Source organism: Trypanosoma theileri, assembly GCF_002087225.1.
Source record: "Trypanosoma theileri isolate Edinburgh chromosome Unknown TM35_Tth_1_V1, whole genome shotgun sequence".
NCBI classification, from domain to species: domain Eukaryota; phylum Euglenozoa; class Kinetoplastea; order Trypanosomatida; family Trypanosomatidae; genus Trypanosoma; species Trypanosoma theileri.
In genome coordinates, this window is record NW_021639843.1 from 964,538 (window position 1) to 990,445 (window position 25,908).

Below are 25,908 nucleotides of genomic sequence, written 5' to 3' on the forward strand. Positions count from 1 at the left end.
TAGATAGAAAAATTCAAATAAACAGAAAAAAAAACAAAGAAAAAAAAAAACAGAAAAATGAAACATAGGAATAACTAGCAAAGGACACAAGAAAAAAAAAAGTGATAACATTAAGAAGAACATTCAGCAATAACAATCAAAAAATTTTCTTTCTCTTTTCTCTCTTTCTGTACCTATCTACAATAATGATCCTTAAGAATAAAGGTCCGTTTTTTTTTTTTTTTCTTTCTTCATTCTCGCTTTTCTCAGACTGTCTTGGAGGAACAGTCCCTAAAGAAAAGGTGTTAGTTTCTTTCGCAATAAAAACAAAAAAAAAAAAAAAAATACAGCAAATATTCACATCAAAGATTCAAAGTACATATGCTGAGAGAGAAGGAAAAAAAAAAAAACATAAAAAAAAAAAGAGGGAAAAGGGTACTCATGTATGTGAGTCATCCTATACATATTTTGTTCAAGAGTAAAGAAGAATATATTCTTTTAAACCTCGAACATCTTTTTCTTCATTATCGATTCCAAAAATATTTCTCCATTACTTCTTTTTCGTCCTTTTGTTGTCTGTTTTTCATTGTTCCAATTTCATTATTTTTTTTCCTTTTCTTTTTCTTTTTCTTTTTCTTTTCTTTTCTTTGTTTACATCAAACTGAGTGCAGCACATCCGGCATACACCATTCGTATGGGAAGAGAGTCCAACACGCCTGCGGTGGGATCGACATTCTGCGGCTGCGGCTCCTCCACTCTCTCATCGTCCTCGTCGTCCAACACTTGCGGTAATCCCGAAAAGGGCTGTGCAGTCGAGTCCCGTGGAAAAATACTCTCAGCCGCCATGCTCATATTATCGTGATGTCCTTCAACTCCTCCTCCTGATGCTGTTCCTGCGGGCCACGTGGAGGACTCCGCCATCTCAGGAGGCTCAGGATGAGGATTCTCCGCCATGGAGAGTCTACCAGGGGATGCTATAATGGTAGGCGGCATCTTGGAAGCTTGGGAAATAAGTTTAGCCATTTCTGTTTGATGCGATATAAATAAAGACTCATTCATGAGACATGTTCCCAGTAATGCGTTTTGTACATCAGACATGCCTTTTGCATTTTCCACTCGTTTCTTTTTCTTGTCGGATTTCGTTTTATTCACACGACCTAAACCAAGAAAACGTAGTAGGGATACAGTTTCAGGGAAATACACCGCATCTGTTGTGGCTATATCCATACGAGGAGTTTCAGGTCTTACAGATCGTCTTCGTGATCGCGATCGTCTTCCTGAACGGGCCGCACTTCCACGATCACTCTGCGTTTGTTGAAACTGCTGCTGTTCATTCTCCCAAGGAGCATAGAGGCGATGAATATCAATAGATGTATCACTTCCAAATGCTGAGATAGAGACTTCTTTCGACATTAATGGAAATTTAACAACATTGGTTTCACGAGGTGAAAATGGGGCAATGCCCATATCTTCCAAAAGTAATCGTCGTAATTCATTATGTTGTGTTTGTCCTGTCTTCATACGTCGTAAGGCATCATTAAAATCACGTTTCATCTCTCTCAGAAAATTCCGTTCTCTTGCATTCTTCGTTTCCTTATCCTGTTCAGGCAAACACATCAGACGAAGTCTTTCAGATGGTAATAAGGATACCGAAAGACGAGCGGCAGGAGTGGCTTCAAATCCCCACACAACATAAGTCATTCGAACTGCTAAGGATAGATACAACAGTGAACATGAGGAAGCTTCATCTTCAATAGGCCATCGTCGTTCTTGCATTAATAGGATATCTTCATCCAACTCATCTCGTGTGAGTGAAGGAGAATTGAAAAAGAATGGGGCATCTACAAACTGTTCATGACGAATATCTTCTTCATGATAGAGTAAATTACTATAATTAAGGAAATGCTTCGCAAAAATATTACTCTGTTCAAATCCCAAAGAAATATGACGAAGTTCATTTGCAAATTTCATACGAAGAACTGGGAAAGAAATACTACCATCAGAATCTTCTACATTTTCTTTTTCTTCACTTTCATATTGGTTCGCAACAGAACTTAGTACAATTCCCATCCAAGTTTCCTGTTGTTCAAGATAGGTATCTAATGTAAGTCGGAGATATTCATCATGAAAATGTGAAGGTGTACCATATCTAGTATCTACATTAAAAAGATCTGAAAAACGTACTAACGAAGATGGTTGATCCAATGCAATCGCAAATCGTAAACGTTTAATATGCATTTCCGTTGGTGGAATTTGTCCAATAGGTGTTAAAGGATCAAGTTCAGCAATTTCAGTAACATCATCATTACTAGGAGGTATTAAGGTTTCAACAAGTGAGAGGTAAGCTCCACCACAACAGGAAACAGCATATGTGGTAAAACAATGTTTATGGACTAATGCTAAAACCTCTTCAATAGGTAAAAGTCCACGTGCAGCAGAAAGAGAAACAGAATCTTTTCCAAATTGTTGACGTTTACGACTTTGTATTTTTGAAAAATTTACATTTTTAGATTCTTTTAACGATTTCAAGAGGGAAGAATGTGGACCAAGCATAGTTGCAAGACGATCATTAAGACTAACCCATGCTGTTGGTATTTCTTTACTCTCATCATCATCATTATTATTATTATTCTTTGTCGTTTTTGAATCTATCACTTGACTTTCCCCTTTTTTAGTATTTGTAGGACTTATTGTATTACTTTTTTCTGATGAAAACAAATATTCTCGTATATTATGTTTCATCTTTTGAGGACTAGTATACACTTCTGTTGTTTCCGCCTCTGGATTAGCTGTTGGGCTTCCCACAACAACAACTGAACGTCTTCCAGGTAAGATAAGACCAAATCCCTCTCCATCACTATCAGGTTCCATAGAAACACCTTCCTGATCTAAAGGAGCTGTATCAATCATTTCAACAGCCTTTTTTAATACATCAGCAGGAGCATCATCTGGATGTACTTTCCTCATATTAACATTACCAACCGTACTCATGGATTTAGGAGAATATACTCTACTTGGATTTGCAGTATCTTTCTCTACATGATCTGAAGGGTTTGCCCCAAGTAAACGATATAAAGCTTCATCACATCCTTTACGTAGTGCTTCCATACTGGCATAGAAGTTTATGGCTACAATTTCTGGTATTTGTTGAAAAGCCACAAGATAAAAAAGTCGATAATCAGAATCCACTTCTTTATATTCTTCTGCAAAATAATACATGGCATAAAGAAGTTCACGTGCTTGAGGTGAAAGTGTAACAGGTGTTTCTGTTCCATCTTCTGTAATCTGAACAATAGAAGAAAAGTACACTCGTAGATTTTCTCGCATATTTGAATTCCTTACAGATATTCCTCTTACCACTGTCTTTTTTAAAGTGGAGTTTATTTCTTCTTTTGCTTTTGCTTCTGAAGGAGATGGGTATAAATGTCGTACAAAATCTACTAATGCAGCTATAAAGGTTGTTGGACGATTAAAAGCATTAGAACTATCGGTTTTGGATTCAGAACTTTCAATACCATTTTCAGCAAGTGCAGCTCTTGTTTCTCTTGCTGTTTTTAAACGTTTCTCTGTTTCTCGTTTGTACTGCATAAATCGTTCACTCCAGAAACAATACAATAAAAGTCGTATAGTAGCTTGATCATACTGTGCAGTGTTTGGTATATCATCCACTATTTCTACATCTCCTGCAACGTGTTCATTTTGTTGAGGTAATAGAAGAGAGGTTAATGTGAGAATAGGAAGATTACGACGTTTTCTCTCACTTCCTTCCAAATGATCATCACTGTATTTGTTGTAATTATTATCATTCCCATCATTATTGTTATTATTACCATTATTATCATGATTATTATTATTATTATTATTACCATCTCCATCATCATTATTGGTAGGTTTATTGATATGGCCTCCAATATAATCAATCAGATAGGTAGCTCTCCATCTTGGAATGGGAATTCCAAATTGTACTTGAAATTTACTCTCTGCAGTTTTTACTCTTCCCGATATATGATCCATCATTAATCTGTAAACTAATTTCGGACTGTAGGCATCTAATAATTTACCTCCACAAGGTGTACGTCGAAAGTAAAGAGGTCCTGGAGAATTAGGAAGAGGTTCATCAAATTGTGCAAATCCTATTAATCGACGTTGTAATCGTACAAATAGGAATAATGACCAAACAGGATTTTCTGATAAAAGAAAATCTACATATGATTGTAAACCTTTCATTGTTTGTAATTCCTGTACACACCACATAAGTTTTTCATATTTTTCTTCTAAAGAAACCAAAAGTCGTCTTTGAGATTCAATAAATTTATCACGTCGAGTATTACGTCTTTCCAATCGTTCAATAAGAGTAAATGCATCTTCAAGATATTTATGGGATACTTCAGCTTCTTTTTCAGCACTTTCTAATGAACGTCTTGTCTCTTGTAGAGATTTTTCAGTTTCTCGCCATAGTTTAGATAAATGTGCCAATTCTCGTTTCGCTTCACCAAACTGCATAGCTTCTAAACGACGAGAAACATTTCCAGAACTTTGTGAGGCATTAACTTGATGAAGATTAAGTTCACTGGCTCGTTGTTTCCATGCATCCAATTCACGTCTCATATTTTCCATATGAAATTGTAATTCTTGATTCTTTGCTGTACATTGTTGTAATTTTTTCTCCGTAGATTGTAATTCCGCTTTTTGAATATTATTTTCATTTTGTAACTCATGTAAATGAATACACTTGGCGTTAAAGGCTGCTTCTACTTGTTGTAATTGACTTCGCAAAAAAGATATTTCATAACTGGCTCCATCAATAAGAATTTTCGTATTGGACTCTACTGCATTAGAGGTATGAACACTATGCGGTTCATCCACAGAAACCACACGATGCCGTGAACTCTCCTGTGGACGGGCAACATCCAGTAATGGTTCACTCTTATCCATTAAGGTATTTCCACTAGCATTCACCCCGGTAGGAGAAGAAACGGGTAAAAACAGTTTTTCTCCTCCTTCTTCATATTCATCTGAGTGAAATAACTCCTCAGGAACATTCATTCGTCTACTCGCCTTATCCAGTAGAGAGAGAAATCCCGGTGTGGCCTCCACAAAGGAAGTTCCCCCAAATCCAAACATCCCTTCACCGCCAATTCCACCCCCCACAGACACCGCCGCATCTACAGTTCGTGGAGAAACCATCCATCCCCCACATTTACTTAACGCGGGATGTTGAAGTTTTTGACTTTTCCCACGCGTTGCGCCTATTGGAGGAAGTGGTGTATCGGCCACAGGAACAGCACCCGGCATGAGTAAAGCCGTTTCAGAGGCCTTCACACGCATTACATACATAAGTTCACGATCTAGTAAAGCTCGAATATTGGTTCCATACACCTCCGGATGACTTGCAAAGTAGCGAATGCAGTTGTGCAGCATTCGTATGGGCTCCATGATTTGACGTTCCCCGCGAGTTGCCCGCATGAAAGATCCCCGAGGAACAGTTCCTCCCAGCGTGGAGGGAAATCCACTGCAGAGCCGTGATCGATAGGAGGACTGCATGGGGCGACTTGTCATTTCTTGTGGAGATTCCTTAGATTTAACTGGTACTAGTGTGGCGAGGGCCACCTCGGCATCTAATGGAACGGTATTCACAAAACTCTCCTTTGACTTCACATCATGGGAAGAAGAAGCTAAGAAAGGATCTACACGGTGCATTCCTTTTTTTTTTTGTATATTCTTAGTTTTTTTCCCTTTCTTCTTTTTTTCTTTTTTTTTACTTTTTTTTTTTTCCTTTTTCTTTCTGTGTGTGTAGTTAGTATTACCACTACGGTTTCTCTCTGTCCTACAACTTCAACACGAGAAACGGAAAAAAATAAAATAAATACATAAATAATAACAATCACAATAATAATAATAATAATAATAACAATACTAATAATAATAACAATACTAACAATAATAATAATAATAGTAACAATAATAATAAAACAAATGCAAGATCTATTGGGGAATATTCCACGTCAATAGCAAAAATATGATTTGAGGAAAAAGGTTGAATAGAAGAATAAGAGGAAAAAAAAAAGATAACAAAAAAAAAAAAACCTTTTTCTTTTACTTTTTGTATCTCTGGTTATTTATATACACAGTAGTTCAAAGAGAAAAGAAATCATTTACTCAAGAAATCATATAAATACAGACAAAAAGCCCAACTCTTTTTCTTTCTTTATATTTCCCACATATTATACTCTTTCTTCTTCTATATATTTAACACAATGTATTTGCTCCTTAATCAATTCGAATTCCACTCCTATTTAACGATTTTTTTTCTTTTCTTTTTTTTTTTTATATTTTTCTTCCTCCTTTTCTACGATACGACTGTGTAGAATTAGGAAAATAAAAAGATAGAAAATAGAGTAAATACAAAAACAAAAACAAAAAAAAAAAAAAAAGAAATGAACAAAAAAGAATGATCCAAACATACTTTATCTACACGGACTTGGAGAATTAGGAGGGAGACGTTCTCCCAACTCATTCAGTAATTCCGTCAGAATCGCCTTTCCCTTTGAAGCATTATGAACAATCCACTCATGCTCCAACAACTCCGCCGCCGTACTGCGCTCCTCTGGTTTCTGACGAAGACAATGATTAATAAAATCCTCCGCCGCCTGCGAACAGGAGGACTCCGACATTATTGGGAGTGACTCACACTCCGTCACTTCTCGCAGAAGTGCCATAAATCCCTTTTCAGCCGAAGGAAAGGGAAATCGTCCCAGTAGTAGTTGGGCAATTAAAACCCCTACACTCCATATATCGCTTGGAGTACTATACGTTCGTCCTTGAATACGCTCTGGACTCATATAAGTAGCAGTCCCTATAAAAGAATTTACACCAATAGTTTCTGCACTAGTGGCAATTCCAAAATCTGTTAACTTTACAGTTCCATCAAAAGAAAGCATCACATTTGCTGGTTTAATATCACGATGAATTTGACGTCTACTTTTTTGATCACCTTCTGTATGATGATTAGATTTGGTGTGTAAAATTTTCAAAGCATGTAAAATCTGTGAGGCAATATAGGCACTTGCAGCTTCTGGAATAACGGGAGATATATTAATAAGTTCTTCTAAATTTCCCCAATCCATATATTCCATAACAAGCCAAAGTGTTCCCTCACGATAGAAGGCATTATATAATTCCACTGTATATGCATTTGCCTCTTTACAAATAATATTACGCAACTCCCCTGCCACGGTTTGTTTATTTGTCCTATCGGATGTACTTGGAATATAAAGCCGCTTCACCGCATACACCGCATTATCCTTTGTGTTGATATACTTACTTACATTTCCCTGCGTGCCCTTCCCAAGACACTGAACTTCTTTCAGTGAGTCCAGTGAGAGATCCTGCCGAAGAACGTGTAAATCCCCTCCACCGGTGAACACCACACCGTTTTGATCCACACGAATATTGCCTAATCTAATATCATCATCATTACTCATAGGTGGTGGTAAAATATTAGGCTTGTGTGGAAGCGGTTTAAGTTTGGGTGGCATAGATTCTACTCTTTTTTTTCTTTTCCTTCTCTTTATTTTCTTTTCTTTTTTTTTCTCTCTCTCTTTCTCCTTTTATTTCGTGGTTTTGTTTGCTTTATGAATTCAATTCCTCTTCTCCTTTTGGTTTTTTTTTTTTTTGTTTTTGTTTCTACTATAAATGTACTGTGTGAATGAATAAAAAGGAATGGACTCTTCCTCCTCTAACCTGGAGATGAGCTTTTTCGCAGTAGAGAGAATATGAAGAGAAAAAATAAATAAACAAACAGAGAGAGAGAGAGAAATAATAATAATAATAATAATAAAAAGAGCAAAGCCCAAACAAACAAAAAAAAAACAAATAAAAATGATAAAAAAAAAACAAAGAAGAAAAAAAGCATGAGACATTCAGAGGTAAGGACCAGCAAAACAAAAAAGAAAGTAAAAAGAGAGTGACATATCATGCCCTTTCTTTCCTTATTTCTTTTTTTGTCTTCCTTCTTTCTTTCCTCCATTGATCAACCCAATATATATTATATATATATATATATATGCAAATAATAAAAACCCACGGAAATACGCACTAAAGGCAAAAAAAATTGCTTTTGAAGTAGGCATACATTAAATCCACAATATGCCTTTTTTTTCAGTCCGTTTTCCGGTTTTTTTTTTACTTTCTTTCTTTCTTTTTTCTTCTTGCAGTTTCATTGTTTTTGCCTTTATTTTCTTCAAAAGAAGTGTTACGTTACTCATATCCTCAGAGAGTTGAGACGTAATGTAAATATGTGAATAAAAATTTGGATCAGATGAGTGATTCTGTTGTATACATATACATACATACATACATATGTCTATATATATATATATATATATATATATATATATATATACATTATGTGTCTGTTTGTGTATGTTAGTGTTTGTGTGAATGAATGTGCACATGTATGTAGTACGTGAGTCAAATATGTGAAAGTGAACAAGTGAGTGAGTGAGTGAATATAAGTGGAGATGCAAAAGAAAAAAAAAAGTGTGGATGGGGATGTATATATATATATATAAAAGTGTATGTGGAGTGAAAAAGCAAGAGAGGCATTAATACACCACGTACAGATAGTAAGAAAAAGAAAAAGAAACCCCAAAAAAGAAAAAAAAAAACGATTAGAATAACAATAGAGAAAGAGAAAGATTAGCACACTTTATGTGCTGAGAAACTACGGAAGTTTTTATTCTTACTTTCTCTTTCATTAATCCAAAGAAAAAAAAAAAAAAACAACGGGAAATATATAAAAAAGAAAAAAAAACAGAAATTAAATACACCCCAATTTAAAATATTCCATATTTGCAAAATGCTATTAAGAAAAAGGAGGATATAAAGAAGAAAAGAAAAGAAAAGAAAACAACAACAACAAAGAAAAAAACGGTAGAGAAAAAGAAACAAACAAACAATGGGGAGGAAAAATAGTACATTATTCATTTCATTATATTCTCAACAAACCAAATAAAGTAGATATTGTATATATATATATATATACATATATATATATATATATATCTGAAATAGTTTTTATTTTATTTTTTTGTTTTTTTTTTTCGTTTTTTCTTTTTCTTCTCCACTAGTGATGTATTTATTCGAATATCCACATATTCTTTTTTTAATCCAATAATGAAAGAAAAAGAAAAAAGGAGGGAAATGAGAAAAACAAAAAAAAAAAAAAAATGAAAGATTTTGTTGATTTTTCTCTCTTCCCTCTTCTTCTTCTTCTTCTTTTCCAGTAGAGACCCAAGAGTTCTTTCTTCACATCTCATTTTTCTTTCTTTCTTTCTTTTCTTTTTCTTTATCCTCATGGTGTCTAATTATCTCTTCCATTTTCTCTTTTGCAGTATTTTCCCTTTTTTCTTTGCTCCTCTTAAATTATTCATTCAACTTTTGTTTTGTTTTTGTTTTGGTTCACTGTGATTTTTTTTTTTTTTTTTTTTTTTTTTTTTAGAAAAAAGAAGAACCTGGCTACGATTCATTGCTTTTGTCTATTCTTCCATATATATATATATATATATATTCTTTTTGATTCCCATCTCTTTTTTCTCTCTTCCTCTTTTTCTTATTTATCACTGAATCTCCGATTTCAACCATCCATTATCTTTTTTTTTTCTCTCTTTTCTCTTTGGGCTTTCCCTTCATGCCTGTGAAGGCTGCGGCAAGAGAAACAACATCTCCTCCACTTCCCGCAGTGCCTGCAGGTGTTCACTTCTCTTACTGTGATCACTGTTGCTATTGCTGCTGTTGTTCAGACTGCTGCTCCCACTGCGGTTGTTATTCGGTGTAAGTGCATACAACACATCCAACAACTCCCGAGCGGCGGGTCGCAGGGCCGCACAAACCGGCGAGGCGAGAAAATCATTAAATCCATCGCAACAACAACAACAGGTGGAAGTGTAATTGTAATAAGGACAACAACAGCCGTAGGCGTCTGCAAGTGTGGAAAAGAGACGGGAGAGTTCCGCGGCGGGAAAACACTCCATGTTGACAAGCGCCATTAGACTGAAGTACACCGTGTCGTATTCACCGCCGGTGGATCCCGCCGCCGCCCGCATCGCCATTCGGTGAAATTCTTCAGAACGTAAACTTTGTACACGATAATGTTTTTGTTGACATTGATATTCATGATGTGATTGTTGATGTTGATGTGGTTGATGTTGATGTTGATGTTGATGATGAAGATGGGAAAGATGAGATGCTTCAGTTACATTGTCGGTTAAATTCAATAAACAGTTTAATACTGTAGGGTAATTCACATGCATGTGATCATCCAGTGCTGTATACTTGGTGAGTAGAAACAACTCATTCATATTATTATGAAAACCAACACTATTATGATCTTCTCCATCCAAATGACGCATTGCAAACGATATTACTTCTGTTAATGTTTTATTCCACAATATGGCACTTTTACTATCATATGAAAAGAGTTCACGAATAGCGGCAACTCCTCTAGGAGAGGAGCGTAAAACTGGTAAACAATCATCTACGTTATTAGCAGTAAAGCAATTTCGTAATTCTTCCACAGATTGCAATGGTGAAACTGCAAGAAATGACACTACTAATGCAGGGAAATACCGACAAAACAACCACTGTACCTTATGAGATAATCCTTCTTCTTCATTTTCATTACTCTTCACATTACTCACCTTACTGTTACCCTTATTCTTTGTAGGAGTAGTAGTAGTAGTAGTAGTATTGATTTCCATTGCACATGACATTGAAGATTGATGAATAGAGGAAAGTAACATCAATACAAGCACGAGATTTAAAAAGGGTTCTGCGACATCTGGGCGAAGAAGACGTTCACGAAGTCTAGTAATGTATTGAACACATGCAGAGTAACTCGTCACTGTAGAGGTATCAAGAAATGGAAGAAATTGTATGCGTGTAAAGAGAAAAAATACATCAAGAGCGTACATCATGGCATCTTTTATATTATCACTACATACACTATTACTACGCTTCGTACAGTTTGCCAGTTCTTTAAGCAATAAACATGGAATTAATGGTCTAATGGACAACAGATATACTTCGCGAAGCTGTTCACGTTTTAGCAACATCTCCTGTGCCTCAAGACTTGTTTTCCCTGTTTCCATTTCTTCCCCCTCCTTCTCTTTTTTCTCTTCTCGTGGAATATTCCCATTATTATGAGAACCATTCGCTTGACGAGGATTACCACTATTACTATTACTATTACTATTAACACTATCAGCAGTACTCTTAGTAGTAGTGGTAGTTCCTGTTGTTGTTGTTGTTGTTGACTGACTGACGATGCCCAATTCAATCTCCAGCACCACTTCCCGCGCCAACTGCAAATACGCCGGTGAGAAGGACAACCAAAACGGCTTGCAGCGATCACACACAGTAGACGATGATACACTCAGTCCATTACGGTTGTGAGCTGCGAAGAAACAACGCCGCAGCAGCCGCTCAAACTCCACATGCCGCATTAAACTCATGGAACCCGAATGGCGAAAAAAGGCCACGCGGAATTCCATCAAACTCCGCGTGACGGGCATAAAGTAATTTGACTCGACACTGTTGTTACTATTCGTATGATTGAAGTTGATATTCATATTTGTATTCGTATTGGGATTGGGATTAGAATTGGCATTGCTGATTGTAGTAGTGCCGCTTCCTGTGTTTCCTCCACTATTGTTGTTGGGATGGAACTCCCCCGCATTGGGGTTTAGTGTCCGTCTCATACAGCACTTATATATTTATATTTATATATATGTTTATAACAATAATAGGGGGTATATATTGTAAAAAAATAAGAAAAGAAAAAAAAAATAAACAAGGATAACAAGAAGGAATTACAGTGCTATATATATATATAAAGGATCCATAAAGAGAAAAAAAAAAAAAAACTCCTTACTCATGCAATAATATAATACTAAGGAATGGATTCATACGTAAACACATTTCACTCATTCTCGAAAAAAAAAAATAAAAAATAAAAACGATAACGATAATAATAATAATAATAATAATAATAATAATAATAATAATAATAAAATAAACTCCCTCATACACATAGATATACACTTTTTTTTTACTAACTGAGCAAACTCCTCTTCTCACATCTCAAGATTCCCCTTCAGTCTTCGCAATAGCGTTGCTGTCTCCTCTTTGGATTGCATCAATCTTCTTGTACGTTGCTGTTGCAAAAGTAACCGTGTGGCTGATGTGTTTCCTTCTGTTCTCGCCACTATTTCTTCTTCTTTTCTTCTTCCTCTTCTTGTTGTTGTTGTTGTTATTTCATTGCACTTCTCTTTGGCTGCTCGCAGTGCGGCTGTGGTGGCGACGAGGGCCTCCAACTCCACAACCCGCACGGCCTGCAGTTTTTCCAGTGCGTCAATTTCCGCAACTGTTCGGCGCAGCGCGGCGGTGTGTTCGGCGGTGAGTGCCATCGCCGTGTTTTTCTCCCGCTGTTGCGATTCCAGCAATTTGCACAGCGCCGCATTCTCCGCACGGGCCTCATTTAATGCCCGGCGTCTCTCTTCCTTCTCCTTCGCATCGTTATTCATATTACTTACAGTAGTGATCGTTGAAGAGATCATAGGGATAGTAGATGTGTGTGGATGGCGGCGAAGGGATTTTATCTTTTCAGTCTTTCGTTGAGTCTGCAGTAATGCCGTTAACTCTTTATTCAGCAACTCCACCTGTGGGATTAATACGGAATGTTCACATTGCATTCTTTGCAGAGACTCTTTCTGTATTAATTCCCCTCGTATGGCCTCTTCCTCGCTTTGTAGTTTCTCCAGACGTAATAGATCTAATTCTCGTAAATTATCCTCAATAATTTTTTCGAATTTTTTCTCGGTTTCACGTAATCGTTGTTCCTCTTCCAATCGTTCTTTTTCTCGCTGCTCTGCCATTTCACTACATTTATGTTCCGCCTCTACGAGTCTAGTCATGAGTTCATTACTTTCTTCTGTTATTGTCTCTTGTTGGGTTCGTACCTTTTTTAGTTTTTCTAAAAGATCACGGTGTCGTTCTTCTCTTTTTTGCCTTGTTTCCAGCAGAGTATCATACTCTTTCTGCTGTTCTTCAAGGTATAAACGTCTTTGCCGTAATTCCTCACGTAGAGTTAACAACGCATTTTGTAGTGGTGGTGAAAGTCTAATCATCATCCTATTAACATCATTATCAACATCATCTTTACATGTTTTTACTTCTTTTTCTTCTTCAGAGTTCTCCATTCCTTTATGTAGTAGTGGTATATCATTTGGGTAATCCTTATGAATAGAGTTTGGGAGTTGGGCAACTATGGGTACTGTACTATTAAGAACAGATGCTAATTGTTTTGATATCATTCTCTCTGCTAATTGCACGTACTCTTCTCGTGTGAAAGAAGATGCGAGTGAAGAATTACATGTATTCTTCTGTTTCTGTAAAGATGTGAATTGTCTGGCAGTGAAGAAAAGTTCCTTTACTGTAGAAAGTGTATGATATAACTTTTTCTTCATCATTTCCTTCTCACCGAGATGATGACGTAATAAAGTGAAAATGACTTTCTGTACACATCGTGCCTCTTCTACAACTAATATACGTATAATTCTCACATTTAATATCATATCTTCACATTCTTCCTTTTCTTCTTGTGAATTGTGAGTTACAAAAAGAAACCACGTTGGATCTCCTTTTACGGTGTAAACTCCACACAATGCGCCTAGAGCTGTAGTCCATTTACAATCGTATTGAAATGGTAATAATAATGAATTCCATAATGGATCTTCCATTTCAGATATCGAAGTATATCGTTCATTATCATTATCATTACATAATAAATGGAAATTACTTGGAATAGATGGATTAAGTTCGTTACTATGTGTTCTTGCAGGTCCACAGAGTAATCCTCTGTATCCCACAATCACAAAACAAGATTGTGGCTCAAAGTCTGCATCTATACAAGATACAATCTTATTATTATTATTATTATTATTATTATTATTATTATTATTATTATTATTATTATTATTCGCTGTTTCCACTTGTGTATATTGTAATCCCAGCGAGGCGGCATACACGCGGGGAATAAGGGCCGCACGTGGGCGGTATGTTAAGAAGGGAAACAACGTCACCGCCTCTTGTGGTACTTCACGCAGAGATACATAAGAGACTCCAACTGTCTTATCATGTGCTACCGTCATTAGAGAGGTGCTGCGGTTCAACATAGAAGAGAGAGAAGAAAAAAAGAAAAGAAAAGAAAACAGAAAGAAATAGAATACATATACATATATACAATAGAAAGAGAAAAAAAAAATAATAATAATAATAATAACAATAATGGATTTCTATAGAACTTCAAAACGAGCTGTTCAGTCATAGTAGTCCACATATGTATATTTAAGGTTAAGACAGCCACAGAGAAAGAAACAACAAAAACAAACAAACACAAAACACAAAACACAGGAAATATGAAAATAAGATGACAAGACATCCTTCCTCATTTCCCAAGTGGATAAATCCATATATATATATATATATATATATATATATATAATTACCGTTCCTCTTGTAAGCGTTCCACAAGAAAGACTACACTATTGTAGCGATCTCCTTCAGATTTCTCAACATAAAAGTACTGTGGATATCCAAGCAAAGCATTGTAAACATTACCAAAGTGTTGCTTTAATGTCTTTTTAGCAATACCTGGTAACATACGATTTAAATGGGAAATCACCACACCTTCATCTGGTACTACTTCACGAATACACTCAATAGCATCCTCCACAGAGATTTCTTCCTCATCCATTTTCGCAGACTCTGGTAAAGCTAATTGACTTCTTTGTAACATCATTCGATTATTATCTGTCCAAACAGTTAAATGTTTACTAGTTTTAAAATTATTTCGATGACGTGTAGAAAGTGCTGCTTTCAAAATGGGTGGTAAACGAGACATTAATTGATGTATAGAAACAGGATGATCTGGCATAAAGAATGAAACTTCTTCACATAAAACTTCATGGTTTAAGAGAGGATTTAATGGATCCAGTAGTATAAGTTGTTGTCTATCTGTTGGTATTTGACTAGCTCCTAAAATTCTCTCAAATTTTTTTCGTTCAGCATCACCAATAAGAGAAGCTTTAGAGTTTTTATCATCATCTAATGTCGATGGAAGGAGAACGCGATCTTCCGTATAAAAAGAAGTTTGTGTTGGAACAAATGGAGGAATTTTCCCTTGTGGATCGTGTGCAATAACATGAAGAAAATCTGCACTAAGTTCAAATATTTCACCATGAAGTCGCATAAAATGTACAAGTCCTTTATATGGTCGAAGTAATCGTTTTTGTTCCTTGTTAAGAGAAGCATAAATACGTTGAATAGGAACCCATCGCCATTGACCAATTGTAGCTTTACGAGAAAATATAAAATCTTTTCCACGTGTTTTCAGAGATGGATTATCCCAATATAATGGAGGTGGATTAAGGAAGGAGGCGATATATCGTAATAATTCTGGTTCAGGTGAATTAAGAGCATTATAGTCACTTAAACTTCTTGCGGCAATATGTTTTGGTAAACGTCTTACATACAAAATATCATAACGAGAAGGAATATATAAACCATTAAAATCATCTTCACATGTTGATGGTTCCTCATGAATAGGTGTTATTGTTCTCATATTAGTATTAGTATTATTAGTGGTAGTATTCTCCTCATTCTCCATATCATAATTAAGAGAGTCATCTTCCTCTTCTCCATCTATTTCTTTTAGTTTCTCTGTAGATTCATCCATTTCACTACTGTTGACTTCCTCATCTAACGGTGGTGGTGGTGGTGAAGATGATGCTGAACCGGTAGTGTCATTAAGGAAATCATCCATTCCTATCAAATCATCTCGCAAAGCAGCAGCTAAATTAGCCTCACGACGTTCCAAATCAGTATTGGATTCTTTTGATAAATTTTCAACCGATTGTATCTTCAGTTCTTCTTTATTTTCTTTTTTTTCAACTATTTCATCCTGTGAAAGCAAGGAATTCCCCGTATCTTTCTCATCAATCATAGTTTCTGAGTCTACTACTTCTTCTTCTTCTATAGAATCTAACGAAGCACCACCACCACTACCACCAACACTTTCACTAACTTCATTCCTACTAGAAGATTTTATATTGTTTATATTTTTCCTTGTTTTTAAATACTTGTGTTCAGTAAATATGTTAGAATCTTCACCATAACACATTAATTGAAAAATACGTGTATAACGGGTCAATAATGTAAGGGTTCGTTGCTGAGGAACACTGTTTAACACATCCAAATCTTCTTGAGAGAAGCCATGAATCCATTCTACTAGAGAAAAAGGTTGACAACGCTTTTCCTCCAGTTCCTGTTGTGATAATGCTGGGTCTGTCGCAACACGAGGTAAGTTTCGCACAAGAATCTCAAATATCTGAACATCAATGTGAACTTTCATCTGTCGTCCATTCTCATTCATTTCTTCTTCTAATGATGACGATGATGATAACGAAGAAGAAGAAGAGGGGGAGGAAGAAGAAGAAGAAGCTGAAGGAACTGCCCTAGAGAGAACACCACCTACTCTAGGTCGATATTCTTGATTATATCGACGTAAAAGACGGTCTGCTCGTCCACATCCTGGGTGATTACGAATAAATTCAAATTCAAGATTTAACTTTACTGCCGCCTTTTGAAATTTTGCAACTTTAAGTTTAAATATCATGGGATACTTTTTAAAGAAGGCATCAACGATATGATCTCGTGAAATATGCCGTTCAAAGATGTGAGCCACATCTGGAGACATGGCATTTAACACATGTCGAGTTTCCACAAAAAACGTTGGTGTGATATGCACAAAGGCGGCGGCCACTTCCGATGGGGGAAAGAAGCCTCTACTTCTGTACATCTCTTCAGCCTCTTCGAGCTCTGCGGCTAACGGCGGCGGTGGTGATAGTGATAGTGATAGTGATGATGATGATCGTCCACCACTACGTGGGAAGAGTGTGATGGGCTCTCGTTTAATTAAGAAGGGCAATGCGAGTGGTAAGAGCAGTCGTGCGAGTCGCCACTTCTCCGCCTCAGCGGCGGTAACGGGAGGCCGGGAGACATCTAATGGAGTGACCGCAAGCGCCCCGCGAATTAATACAGAAGTCTTCGTTGTTGGAACAGCCGCAGTCTTTAAGTTTCGTTTACCCAATGTTCTCGTAGTTGATGTTGATGATGATTGAGTGTTAGTGTTGGAATTAATATCTTGGGGATTACAGTCTCTAGATGCTGATTGTGTGAGTTCAACAGTTGTACCATCGGCGTTAAGAAGAAACCAATCGGGTCGACTTTTTAATGCTTTGACAAGTGAAGCAAAAGAAGAGTTTTGTAAACGATACCGCAGTGTGGGTCCTAATGCTCGAAAGAGTGTATGTAAAGTGATAACTGTATCATTTTTTTCAGTTTGAAGCCCTTCTGCATCCTTAGATGTTTTTAGAGTACACAAAATATCTTTAATCTCTTCTACCACTGTAGTATCATCCCAATTGGTGTTTCCCTCATTTAATACACTACAATCACCAACACTACTAGTAATAGTAGAATTAGAAGTAGAGGGAGAAGAAGAAGAAGAAACCCCACTTGAACTATCATTTGATGTTATTGGCATCTCTTTACTACTACTACTACTACTACTACTACTACTACTAACATGACTCTCATAGCGTTTAATGGTAAAACATGCGGTGTGAGAGGGGCACAGTACAACTACAGTAGCAGTAGAAACAACATGTGCTCTGCGAATAAATAGAGTAGATTGATAGTATGGAAATAAACGACACAACCGACGACTCTGTTGCATTCCTTCTATTCCTATTCCTACCACTACCACTACTAGTAAGAAAATAAAAAGTAAAAAAGAAAAAAAAAAAAAAAAAAAGCATTCGATTTTTCGTAAAAGTAAAGATTACATCAAAAGGGGGAAACCCAACCACAACCACAAGAAAAAAATAATCTATACAATGTTGTAAAATGTCCTATCCTTTAATCAATAATTATATATATAATTATATAATAGTTTAACCTTTCCCAGAAACCATAATATATATTTTAACAACATGGTGTGCGTTTATACATAAAGATGTGAAAGTATAACAGCACACTTCTGTGAGGATAAAAAAAAAAAAAAAAAAAAAAAAAAAANTAAAAAAAAAAAAAAAAAAAAAAAAAAGAAAATAATGAAATTATCAAAAAAGTAAAAAAAAAATAAATAAAAAAAAAAATACATTATCAAACCACCCCCAACCCCCTTTTCTTTTTTTTTTTTTTAACTATTTCTTTCATTTAGCGTCTCTGTAGTAACGCTGATATGAGTTCATTGTGAGTAGGAAGACATTTACTCTTTAGCATGACAGCGTCCACCTCCTCTTGTTTATCGTGTGTTCCCGCTTGAGAATCACGTATATACGGTAAAGAGAGTACATCTCCTCCGTAATAATGAAGTAAACAAATAAGAATACGCTCAAACAAATAACGACATTCATGAATTAACACACATCCCTCCGCCGCATTTCCTCCAGATTGACTAGGATGCATAATTTGCCAAATACTGCTCCTGTTATTGTTACTACTATTACTACAACTACTATTACTATTATTATTATTATTATTATTATTATTATTATGGTTGTAGTTGTGGTTGCCAAGGATGTGAGAAGAGTGGTTGTGTGTATTTTCTGTGAATACAGCAGTTGAGTCATCATTATATTTATTTTCTTTCAATAAAATACCGTGCGGATGTGAAGGTACGAGACGCATAAGTTGTGGATCGAAATGTCCTCGTGGTTGTGGACTAAAAAAACTAAGAAATGAAAAGAGTAAATAACCGGGTTCCACAAGTCCACGTCTATGTGGATAGTGAGCCGCACTTAAAAGTGGATACGTGTGAGAAGAATACTTGGCGAAGGCAACAACCATCAACGTCACCACGTACGGTGTGATTTGCAATGGATGAACATCAAATAATTTTAAAACAACTTTCATGAAAATAATAACAGGACGTACAAACTCATTTTGTTTGAGAAATTTCTTTAACATCTCTGCGGCTTCTATAGCTCCTTTTTGATTCACCGTTATATTCACATCCATATGCATTACATCAGAGTGTAAGAAGAGTGTATTCCCTTTCCTCTTTCTATCATCATCATTATCATTATTTTCTTCTTCTCTTAAGTGAAACTGCTGTAATTGTTGTGTTAAACCCTTTTCAAGTGTACGTAATAATTCCCGTGAACTCAACAGTGGTAAAGCGATGGAATAACAGGATGGATAGTGAAGAAGAATACTCACATCTGTGCCTTCTAACTCTACACGCATTAATTGTGAAATATGTTGAGAGTTATTCCTGCAGGATCGTAAATAATACCGTATGGAAGGATCCACACGTTGAAGAATAGTAATATCAACAGCCGCCCCATTTAATGAAGTACCATACACAACACTACCATACATACAAACATCAAGTGTATGGTGTAGTGTAGTGTTGTGTGCACGATCCGCTGGAATAGTAGAGATGTTTGTAATGATATTATGAATATCTTTAAATAAGAGCTGAGCCGTAGAAGAAGGATTTGTTAAAGAGGTTGAGGGTTTAGTTTCAGTAGAAGCAACAAGAGCGAGTTCGTGAAGGTCATGAGTGAGTTCTGTCATGATGGAAAGTAGAAGTATTTGAACATTGTCAATGGTATTCCCGCAGCCAATGGTACGTAAGAAATGTGAAATACAGTTATCATATCTAAGTGTTTGTAATACCATAAAGAAAAACAATAAAAAAAAAAGAAAAGAAATGATTTCTTGGATTTTGTAAAATTCTATTTTTATTATTACTACTGCTGCTGGTGTTGTTCTTCTTATTGTTGTTCTTGTCCTAATCATAGATAGATAGATATGAATAGAGAAGAGTAGATGGAATGACAGAGGTATAAATAGAAGGTCATCAACAGACATATATACATATTTAATAAAAGGGAATAACACTTGTGTTTTCATACTCATAATAGTAATAATAATAATAATAATAATAATAATAATAATAATAATAATCAATAGATTGATTCCCCCTAAAGGGAAGAAATACACATATATATATATATGTGTGTATGTGTATGTACATACATGTATTTGTATATACTTTTTTGATAATAAAAAAAAAAAAAACAATCTGCGTCTTTGATTGCATACATTGGACGTTGTCCACATTTTTTTTTTATCAATTTGTAAATTTCTGCAGACATGCGTTTTTGTTTTTTTTTTCGTTTTTTTCGTTTTGTTTTTGTTGTTTATTTTATTATTTCTCTTCTTCTACACTGCCCACTCCATTGCAGCTTTATTACTCCCCACACGTTTAACTGGAGAAAAACAAACAATAAAAAAAAAAAACAACAAACCAAATAAATAATAATAACAATAAAGAAACTAATCAAAAAAAGAAAAAAAAAAGACGGACACAACCATTCTTGTAGAATGATATTTTTTACCTCATTGATATCGCTCCTCCATGTTGTGCGGGAAAATTGCAAAAGTAAACCAGTGTAAAAGATAAAAGAAAAGAAAAAAGATATATATATATATATATATATATATATATATATATATATATATAATGGCCTAAAGTGTACAAAGTACAAGATAACAAAGATAAGTATTATTTAAGGTAATAATAAGTTTCCCTTCCACTCCCTTTGAAAACAAACGACAACAAGTTAACAAGAAGTTTTCCATCCATACCACTTTCACTATCTTCACTATAAAGAAGTACATACACCCTCTTCCAATGGGTATAAATATATAGTGAATATGTGAATATATGTAATTCTCATTCATTTATTCATTTTTTTATTCTTTTTATTTTTTTTTTATTTGATTCATTCTTTCAATAAATCCATGCATCAATCAAAGGCAATCATTACTGTATTTTAGAAGAAAGATCAGCATCAACAAATGTACGAAACGTTAATTTCTCTGCAATCTGCAGTCCAACATAAAAAAACCATGATGCGAACCGCAACCACCATGATCGTCGTCTGTAATCCTCATAGTTTACCTCAACACTTACTTTCAAATCATCCAGAAAATGTGCCTCCATCTCCCGTGCAAGTTTGTAGTCAAGATGACAAACACATACTTCCATATTTTTATTACTCATCATATCCCAATTGTAACTTCCAACAGAGGACCAAATACTATCCACCACCACCGTCTTTGCATGCATAACTTGATCCCCTTTATATTCATAAACACGAACACCAGCTGCTAAGAAACGACCTGTAATGTAATTAGAGGCATACCACATAAACCAAGGATCTGTTGTCGTATTACTACCAGCAAGAATACGTACATCAACTCCTCTACGAACGGCACGTAAAAGTGCACGCATTAGTTTTCTATGAGGCATATAATACGGTGTTGTTACCCATAAACGTCTATGTGCTTTTTGTGAAACTTGCCAAAAAGCATAAGGAATAGACCAATCTCGTGTATGTGGATTACATGATAATACTTGAGTTACAGAAGGTCTAGCTTTACTATATTCCTCCGCTTCAGGAACAGCATCTTCATCATTTAGTGTAAACGTGAATTGTAGTCCTTTTGTATCTAATTCTCTTATTAATTTTTCCTTGGCTTGAGAAAGATTATTGGTTTGATCATCATCCGTCTTTTGATCCTTCTTCATACATGATGCTCCCAACGGTGAAATGGACAATGTATTTGATTTCTCTACTACTTTTTCTCCTTCCTTTTCTTCTTTTAGATCCTTCTCACCCTTCTCTTCCTTTGGGAGTGCAGTCTCCACCGGCTCACGCTGCCGTCTCCACCGCATGCGCTCCATTATGCGCATCCCCCTCTTCTCCGCCCTCTCCATCTGCCGCCGGACGTACACCCGCCCGCCGTGCCGCATCGCCCCCAGGCACTCGTCCCGCACGTTTTTTCCCTCCTTGTAGCGGCGGTCCATCGCCGTCGCCGCAATTTGCCGCCAGCGGGCGAAACTCCACTTCCACGGCTTGGGCGCCTTCGTGTCGTCATACACCTCCCGCAGGTGGGCCACCGCAGGGCCAACAACAGAACACTGCGTGTCGCGGAATCTACCGGTTCCTCCCTCACTTTTTCCACAATACTCATTTCCAATATTTAATCCCCCACAGAAACCAATACGATCATCTACAAGTAATATCTTTCGATGATTACGAATACCAGGACTACGTTCCCATTTCATACCTCCTAAAAAGTATGGTAAGAAATGATCTAAAATAGGTCGATGTTCAATCACAGTGGCTCCACTTTGTTTAAGATTCCCAACAAGTCGACGACGACCTGTAATATTTCCACCACAGTCAAATAATAACTCAGTATAACAACCACGTTTATGAGCAGCTTCCATCTTGGATACCGTTACTTGTCCGACATGATCATCTTTGCAAATGTAGGTTTGCCAAAGTACACTTTTTTTGGAATCATCTACAGCTTTCCACATCATTCTAAAGGCTTCTCCACTATCACGGTATGGTATAACAGTATTACCAGTTGAAACTCGACCAAGAACTTCTAAATGTCGCTGAATACGATCCCATCTAATATGAAATGGTAAACTACTCTGATACATACCTTGTCCTCTGTTAAGAACAGCATATACACCTTTGAAATACGTATTAGACAATGGAGATTTTTTACTATTATTAGTATTATTATTATTATTATTATTATTATTATTATTATTATTATTATTATTATTATTATTATTATCGTTAATACTGCTGCCGTGTCTCACTTCATGCAACGAAGAGGCCAAGACACTTCTTGTGTTTACGCGCTTTAACGTAACCCTAAACCTAATGCCATGGATCCTCATTTTACCCCTTGATGCCTAAAAGATAATACTTTCAGCTGGATCTTGATTATATTAGTATGTATAATATTATCAATTCTACAGCTTTCCGTCTCAGCTTCCCCTCAATGCGCTAGTAAAAAAAAAAAAAAAGCGCTCTAGTTCCTTCGTAGTAGTTACAACCCAATGTAAAGAAATAAAGAAATAATAACAGTAAAGAAAACAGAAAACCCAGAACAATAAAACAGATTTATATATATAAATAATATATATAAATCAATATATATAAAACAATATATATATATATATATATATATATATATATATATAGAGAGAGAGAGAGATAGAGAAATAAAGAGAGAGATCATATGACACCATTATCATCACCGCTCATAAAACCGTCACTGCCAGTACGTCCATTCATAAATGTATTTGCAAATAAATTTGTTCATTCATTTTTTACTTTTCACCTTTTTTTTTCCTCATTATCCCTTCTCTGTTCTTCTTCTTTTGTTGTTGTTATTCTTCTTCTTCTTCTCACCACACCCTTCTTTTTTTTTTTTTTTTTATTCCCCTCTTCGCTAGACATCACGATACTTTTTCGCTCTGTTAAGACGTTTTAACACATTTGTATCCTCTTCGAGAAAGGCCCGTTTTCGTCGTTCCACCTCCTCTTCACGCTGCCGTTCAAATATCATTTGTTCTTCCTCTGTTTGCTGAGGAAACTTTAACGGCCACCAATCGGGAAAATTCACCCAATCAAACATTTCTGGAGCCATATTTTGAACAATAGCTTTAGCATCTAATCGACTCTCATCAGCTCCAATAGAGAGAATCATGTTTTGTCGTCTACGATAATCCTCCTCCTCTAATGGTCTATTATCAAAGAGATAGGCTCTATACATACGTTGAAGTTCTGGTGAAACTTTATGTACAGGAACTTGTTGTGTTTGTTGTTGACGTAAAAATATTTTCATCTGTCGTTTATGATAATAATCCATACCATAACAACCAAGTGTATACATTACCCCAACAAAAGAACCTGCAAACATACCTTGTGCAATAGTTCCCATCTGTGAAACCACTGTTAACAACACCGCCCCACACGCTCCTGCCATCATTGGATAATACCATCTATCACAGTAATGATCCCGTACCACAAGTATATGATGAAAGGCCGTTGTTAACAATCCAACAGCGGCAAAGGTTGAGCAATATCGCCATAAAACTCTACCACGTCCAATATATCGACCTTCAATACGGGCCTGCCGCAATCCAACGAAGAAACCAAAAATAGCACTATAACAAGTTACGGGAAATACACTTTGAATTAAACCACGACGCCAACGCCATTCCATATATTTATCTAATTCAATCTCATAACGATGCGGGGGCATATCTTTCTTAATGGCATCATATATACTTTCTTCTTTACTAGTTATTTGAAAGCGACTATCATTGCCAATACGAAAAGGCCAGAGTGACATTCTTCTTTCTTTTTATATGTTAGTGTCCTTCTCTATTGGTTTTCTTTAGTCTTCCTCATATAAATCTACTACTAGAGACTGTTCTCACCTAACGTCGTTTTAATTACGCAAGACACCAACAATTGTTTTTTTTTTTTTCTTTTCACTCTTGTTTTGTTGTTCTTCTCGTATTTGGTTCTCTTTTATTATTCTTTTGATAATATTGGCTCCAAAGAGTTTTGTAGGAGTTTCCCAACCACGGCGGGGAAACACACAAAAACTCTCTCTTTCTTTCTCTTTATGTGTATATGTGAAAAACGTCCGGCGTCCACAACCGCAGAGACCACCGAAGAAAACTTTGAGCCCGCCAAATGTACCAAACGGTAAAAACAATGGCGCTTTCAACAGGGATTCATCAATAAGAAAGAATAGAGGTAATGATGAGAAAATAAAGAAAAAAAGGGGAGAAACAAAAAAAAAAAAAAAATAAGAAAACAAAAAATACATACTAGTAAGGGTTAGAGTGGATATGCATTATAACAAGAAAAAAAAAAATAATAATAATGAAAAAAAAAAATGAGGAGAAAAAGGATGAACCACATTCTGTTTACGTAATTGAAAGGAAACACACACGACACTTTGTAGTGACACGTCTCAACCATACGTATATTATATATATATATATATATATATATATATAAACTCTCAATATACCTAATATTCCTTGTTTTTTTTTTTTTTCTCTCTTAGTTTCTTTTGTTTTTCTCTTGTTTTCTCTTTACTGATTCGGCTCACCTCCCCTTCCACAACTCTGGACGATTCTCATCATATGCAAAGAAACACCCGATCCAAAACGTACATACAGAGACAGAAAAAGAGAAATACATACATACATACAAATAAACAAAAAAGAAATAGAGAAAAAAAAAAACAAAACAAAAAGAAAGGAATATATAAAAAAAAAGGTAAAATGAGAGTCTATCTCTAAACACCAGCTCGTAGTGCTACTACCATATGCAGTGTTGCTCCCGCCACGATGGGATAATCTCCAATTCGTCTCTCATCCTCCAATTGTTTTCCCTGATAAACCAGACGTATCATTTTACCAGGAATACCTTCCGACTCCTCCAACTTCTCTTTTAGTTCAGCGATGGTGTTTACCTCATTAAGTGAGGCGACCTCGATGACTTTATTGCTGACGGTCTTCACTTTGATAAGCATCTCCTACGTATAAAGACGTATCTTTGTAAATAGTTTTCCTATTTATTTTTTTATTTTTTTTTTTGCAGAGGTATATACTACAATGGAAATAGATAAATGAATAGTAATAATAATAACAATATAATTATTATTAGCAGTCTCTCCCTCTATCTATCTATTTCTTTTTCTTTTTTTTCCTCTGCCGCTTTCCCTCTGTGAGTATTTATGTGTGTTTCTCCAGTATAATATAATATGGAGTACAAAGATATGTTATTCAAAAGAGTAAAATCCCTAGTACTATCGTTTCACCTTGAAGAAAATAAAGGAAGAGAGGGAAAAAAAAGTTACTGAATAAAAAAAAAAAAAAAACAAATCAAAAAAAAAAAA

General features: G+C 35.7%; 8 protein-coding genes across 8 annotated transcripts; all 8 read right to left on the minus strand.

Moving 5' to 3' along the window:
• Nucleotides 1–630: 630 nt before the first annotated feature.
• TM35_000014660 (uncharacterized protein) lies at nucleotides 631–5,679 on the minus strand (the record flags this gene model as incomplete). The annotated part of the gene is made up of 1 exon (XM_029021147.1): nucleotides 631–5,679. One exon carries the CDS (start codon nucleotides 5,677–5,679, stop codon nucleotides 631–633), a length of 5,049 nt encoding a protein of 1,682 aa, XP_028887655.1.
• Nucleotides 5,680–6,446: 767 nt separating this feature from the next.
• On the minus strand, nucleotides 6,447–7,517 carry TM35_000014670 (putative protein kinase; the record flags this gene model as incomplete). The annotated part of the gene is made up of 1 exon (XM_029021148.1): nucleotides 6,447–7,517. The coding sequence occupies one exon, from the start codon at nucleotides 7,515–7,517 to the stop codon at nucleotides 6,447–6,449; it is 1,071 nt and encodes a 356-aa protein (XP_028887656.1).
• A 2,151-nt stretch (nucleotides 7,518–9,668) lies between these two features.
• Nucleotides 9,669–11,738, minus strand: TM35_000014680 (uncharacterized protein; the record flags this gene model as incomplete). Its single annotated transcript, XM_029021149.1, has 1 exon — nucleotides 9,669–11,738. One exon carries the CDS (start codon nucleotides 11,736–11,738, stop codon nucleotides 9,669–9,671), a length of 2,070 nt encoding a protein of 689 aa, XP_028887657.1.
• A 375-nt stretch (nucleotides 11,739–12,113) lies between these two features.
• TM35_000014690 (uncharacterized protein) lies at nucleotides 12,114–14,213 on the minus strand (the record flags this gene model as incomplete). The annotated part of the gene is made up of 1 exon (XM_029021150.1): nucleotides 12,114–14,213. The coding sequence occupies one exon, from the start codon at nucleotides 14,211–14,213 to the stop codon at nucleotides 12,114–12,116; it is 2,100 nt and encodes a 699-aa protein (XP_028887658.1).
• A 329-nt stretch (nucleotides 14,214–14,542) lies between these two features.
• TM35_000014700 (uncharacterized protein) lies at nucleotides 14,543–17,836 on the minus strand (the record flags this gene model as incomplete). Its single annotated transcript, XM_029021151.1, has 1 exon — nucleotides 14,543–17,836. One exon carries the CDS (start codon nucleotides 17,834–17,836, stop codon nucleotides 14,543–14,545), a length of 3,294 nt encoding a protein of 1,097 aa, XP_028887659.1.
• A 482-nt stretch (nucleotides 17,837–18,318) lies between these two features.
• Nucleotides 18,319–19,788, minus strand: TM35_000014710 (uncharacterized protein; the record flags this gene model as incomplete). Its single annotated transcript, XM_029021152.1, has 1 exon — nucleotides 18,319–19,788. One exon carries the CDS (start codon nucleotides 19,786–19,788, stop codon nucleotides 18,319–18,321), a length of 1,470 nt encoding a protein of 489 aa, XP_028887660.1.
• A 1,150-nt stretch (nucleotides 19,789–20,938) lies between these two features.
• TM35_000014720 (putative cardiolipin synthetase) lies at nucleotides 20,939–22,879 on the minus strand (the record flags this gene model as incomplete). The annotated part of the gene is made up of 1 exon (XM_029021153.1): nucleotides 20,939–22,879. One exon carries the CDS (start codon nucleotides 22,877–22,879, stop codon nucleotides 20,939–20,941), a length of 1,941 nt encoding a protein of 646 aa, XP_028887661.1.
• A 557-nt stretch (nucleotides 22,880–23,436) lies between these two features.
• On the minus strand, nucleotides 23,437–24,342 carry TM35_000014730 (uncharacterized protein; the record flags this gene model as incomplete). The annotated part of the gene is made up of 1 exon (XM_029021154.1): nucleotides 23,437–24,342. One exon carries the CDS (start codon nucleotides 24,340–24,342, stop codon nucleotides 23,437–23,439), a length of 906 nt encoding a protein of 301 aa, XP_028887662.1.
• Nucleotides 24,343–25,908: the final 1,566 nt, after the last annotated feature.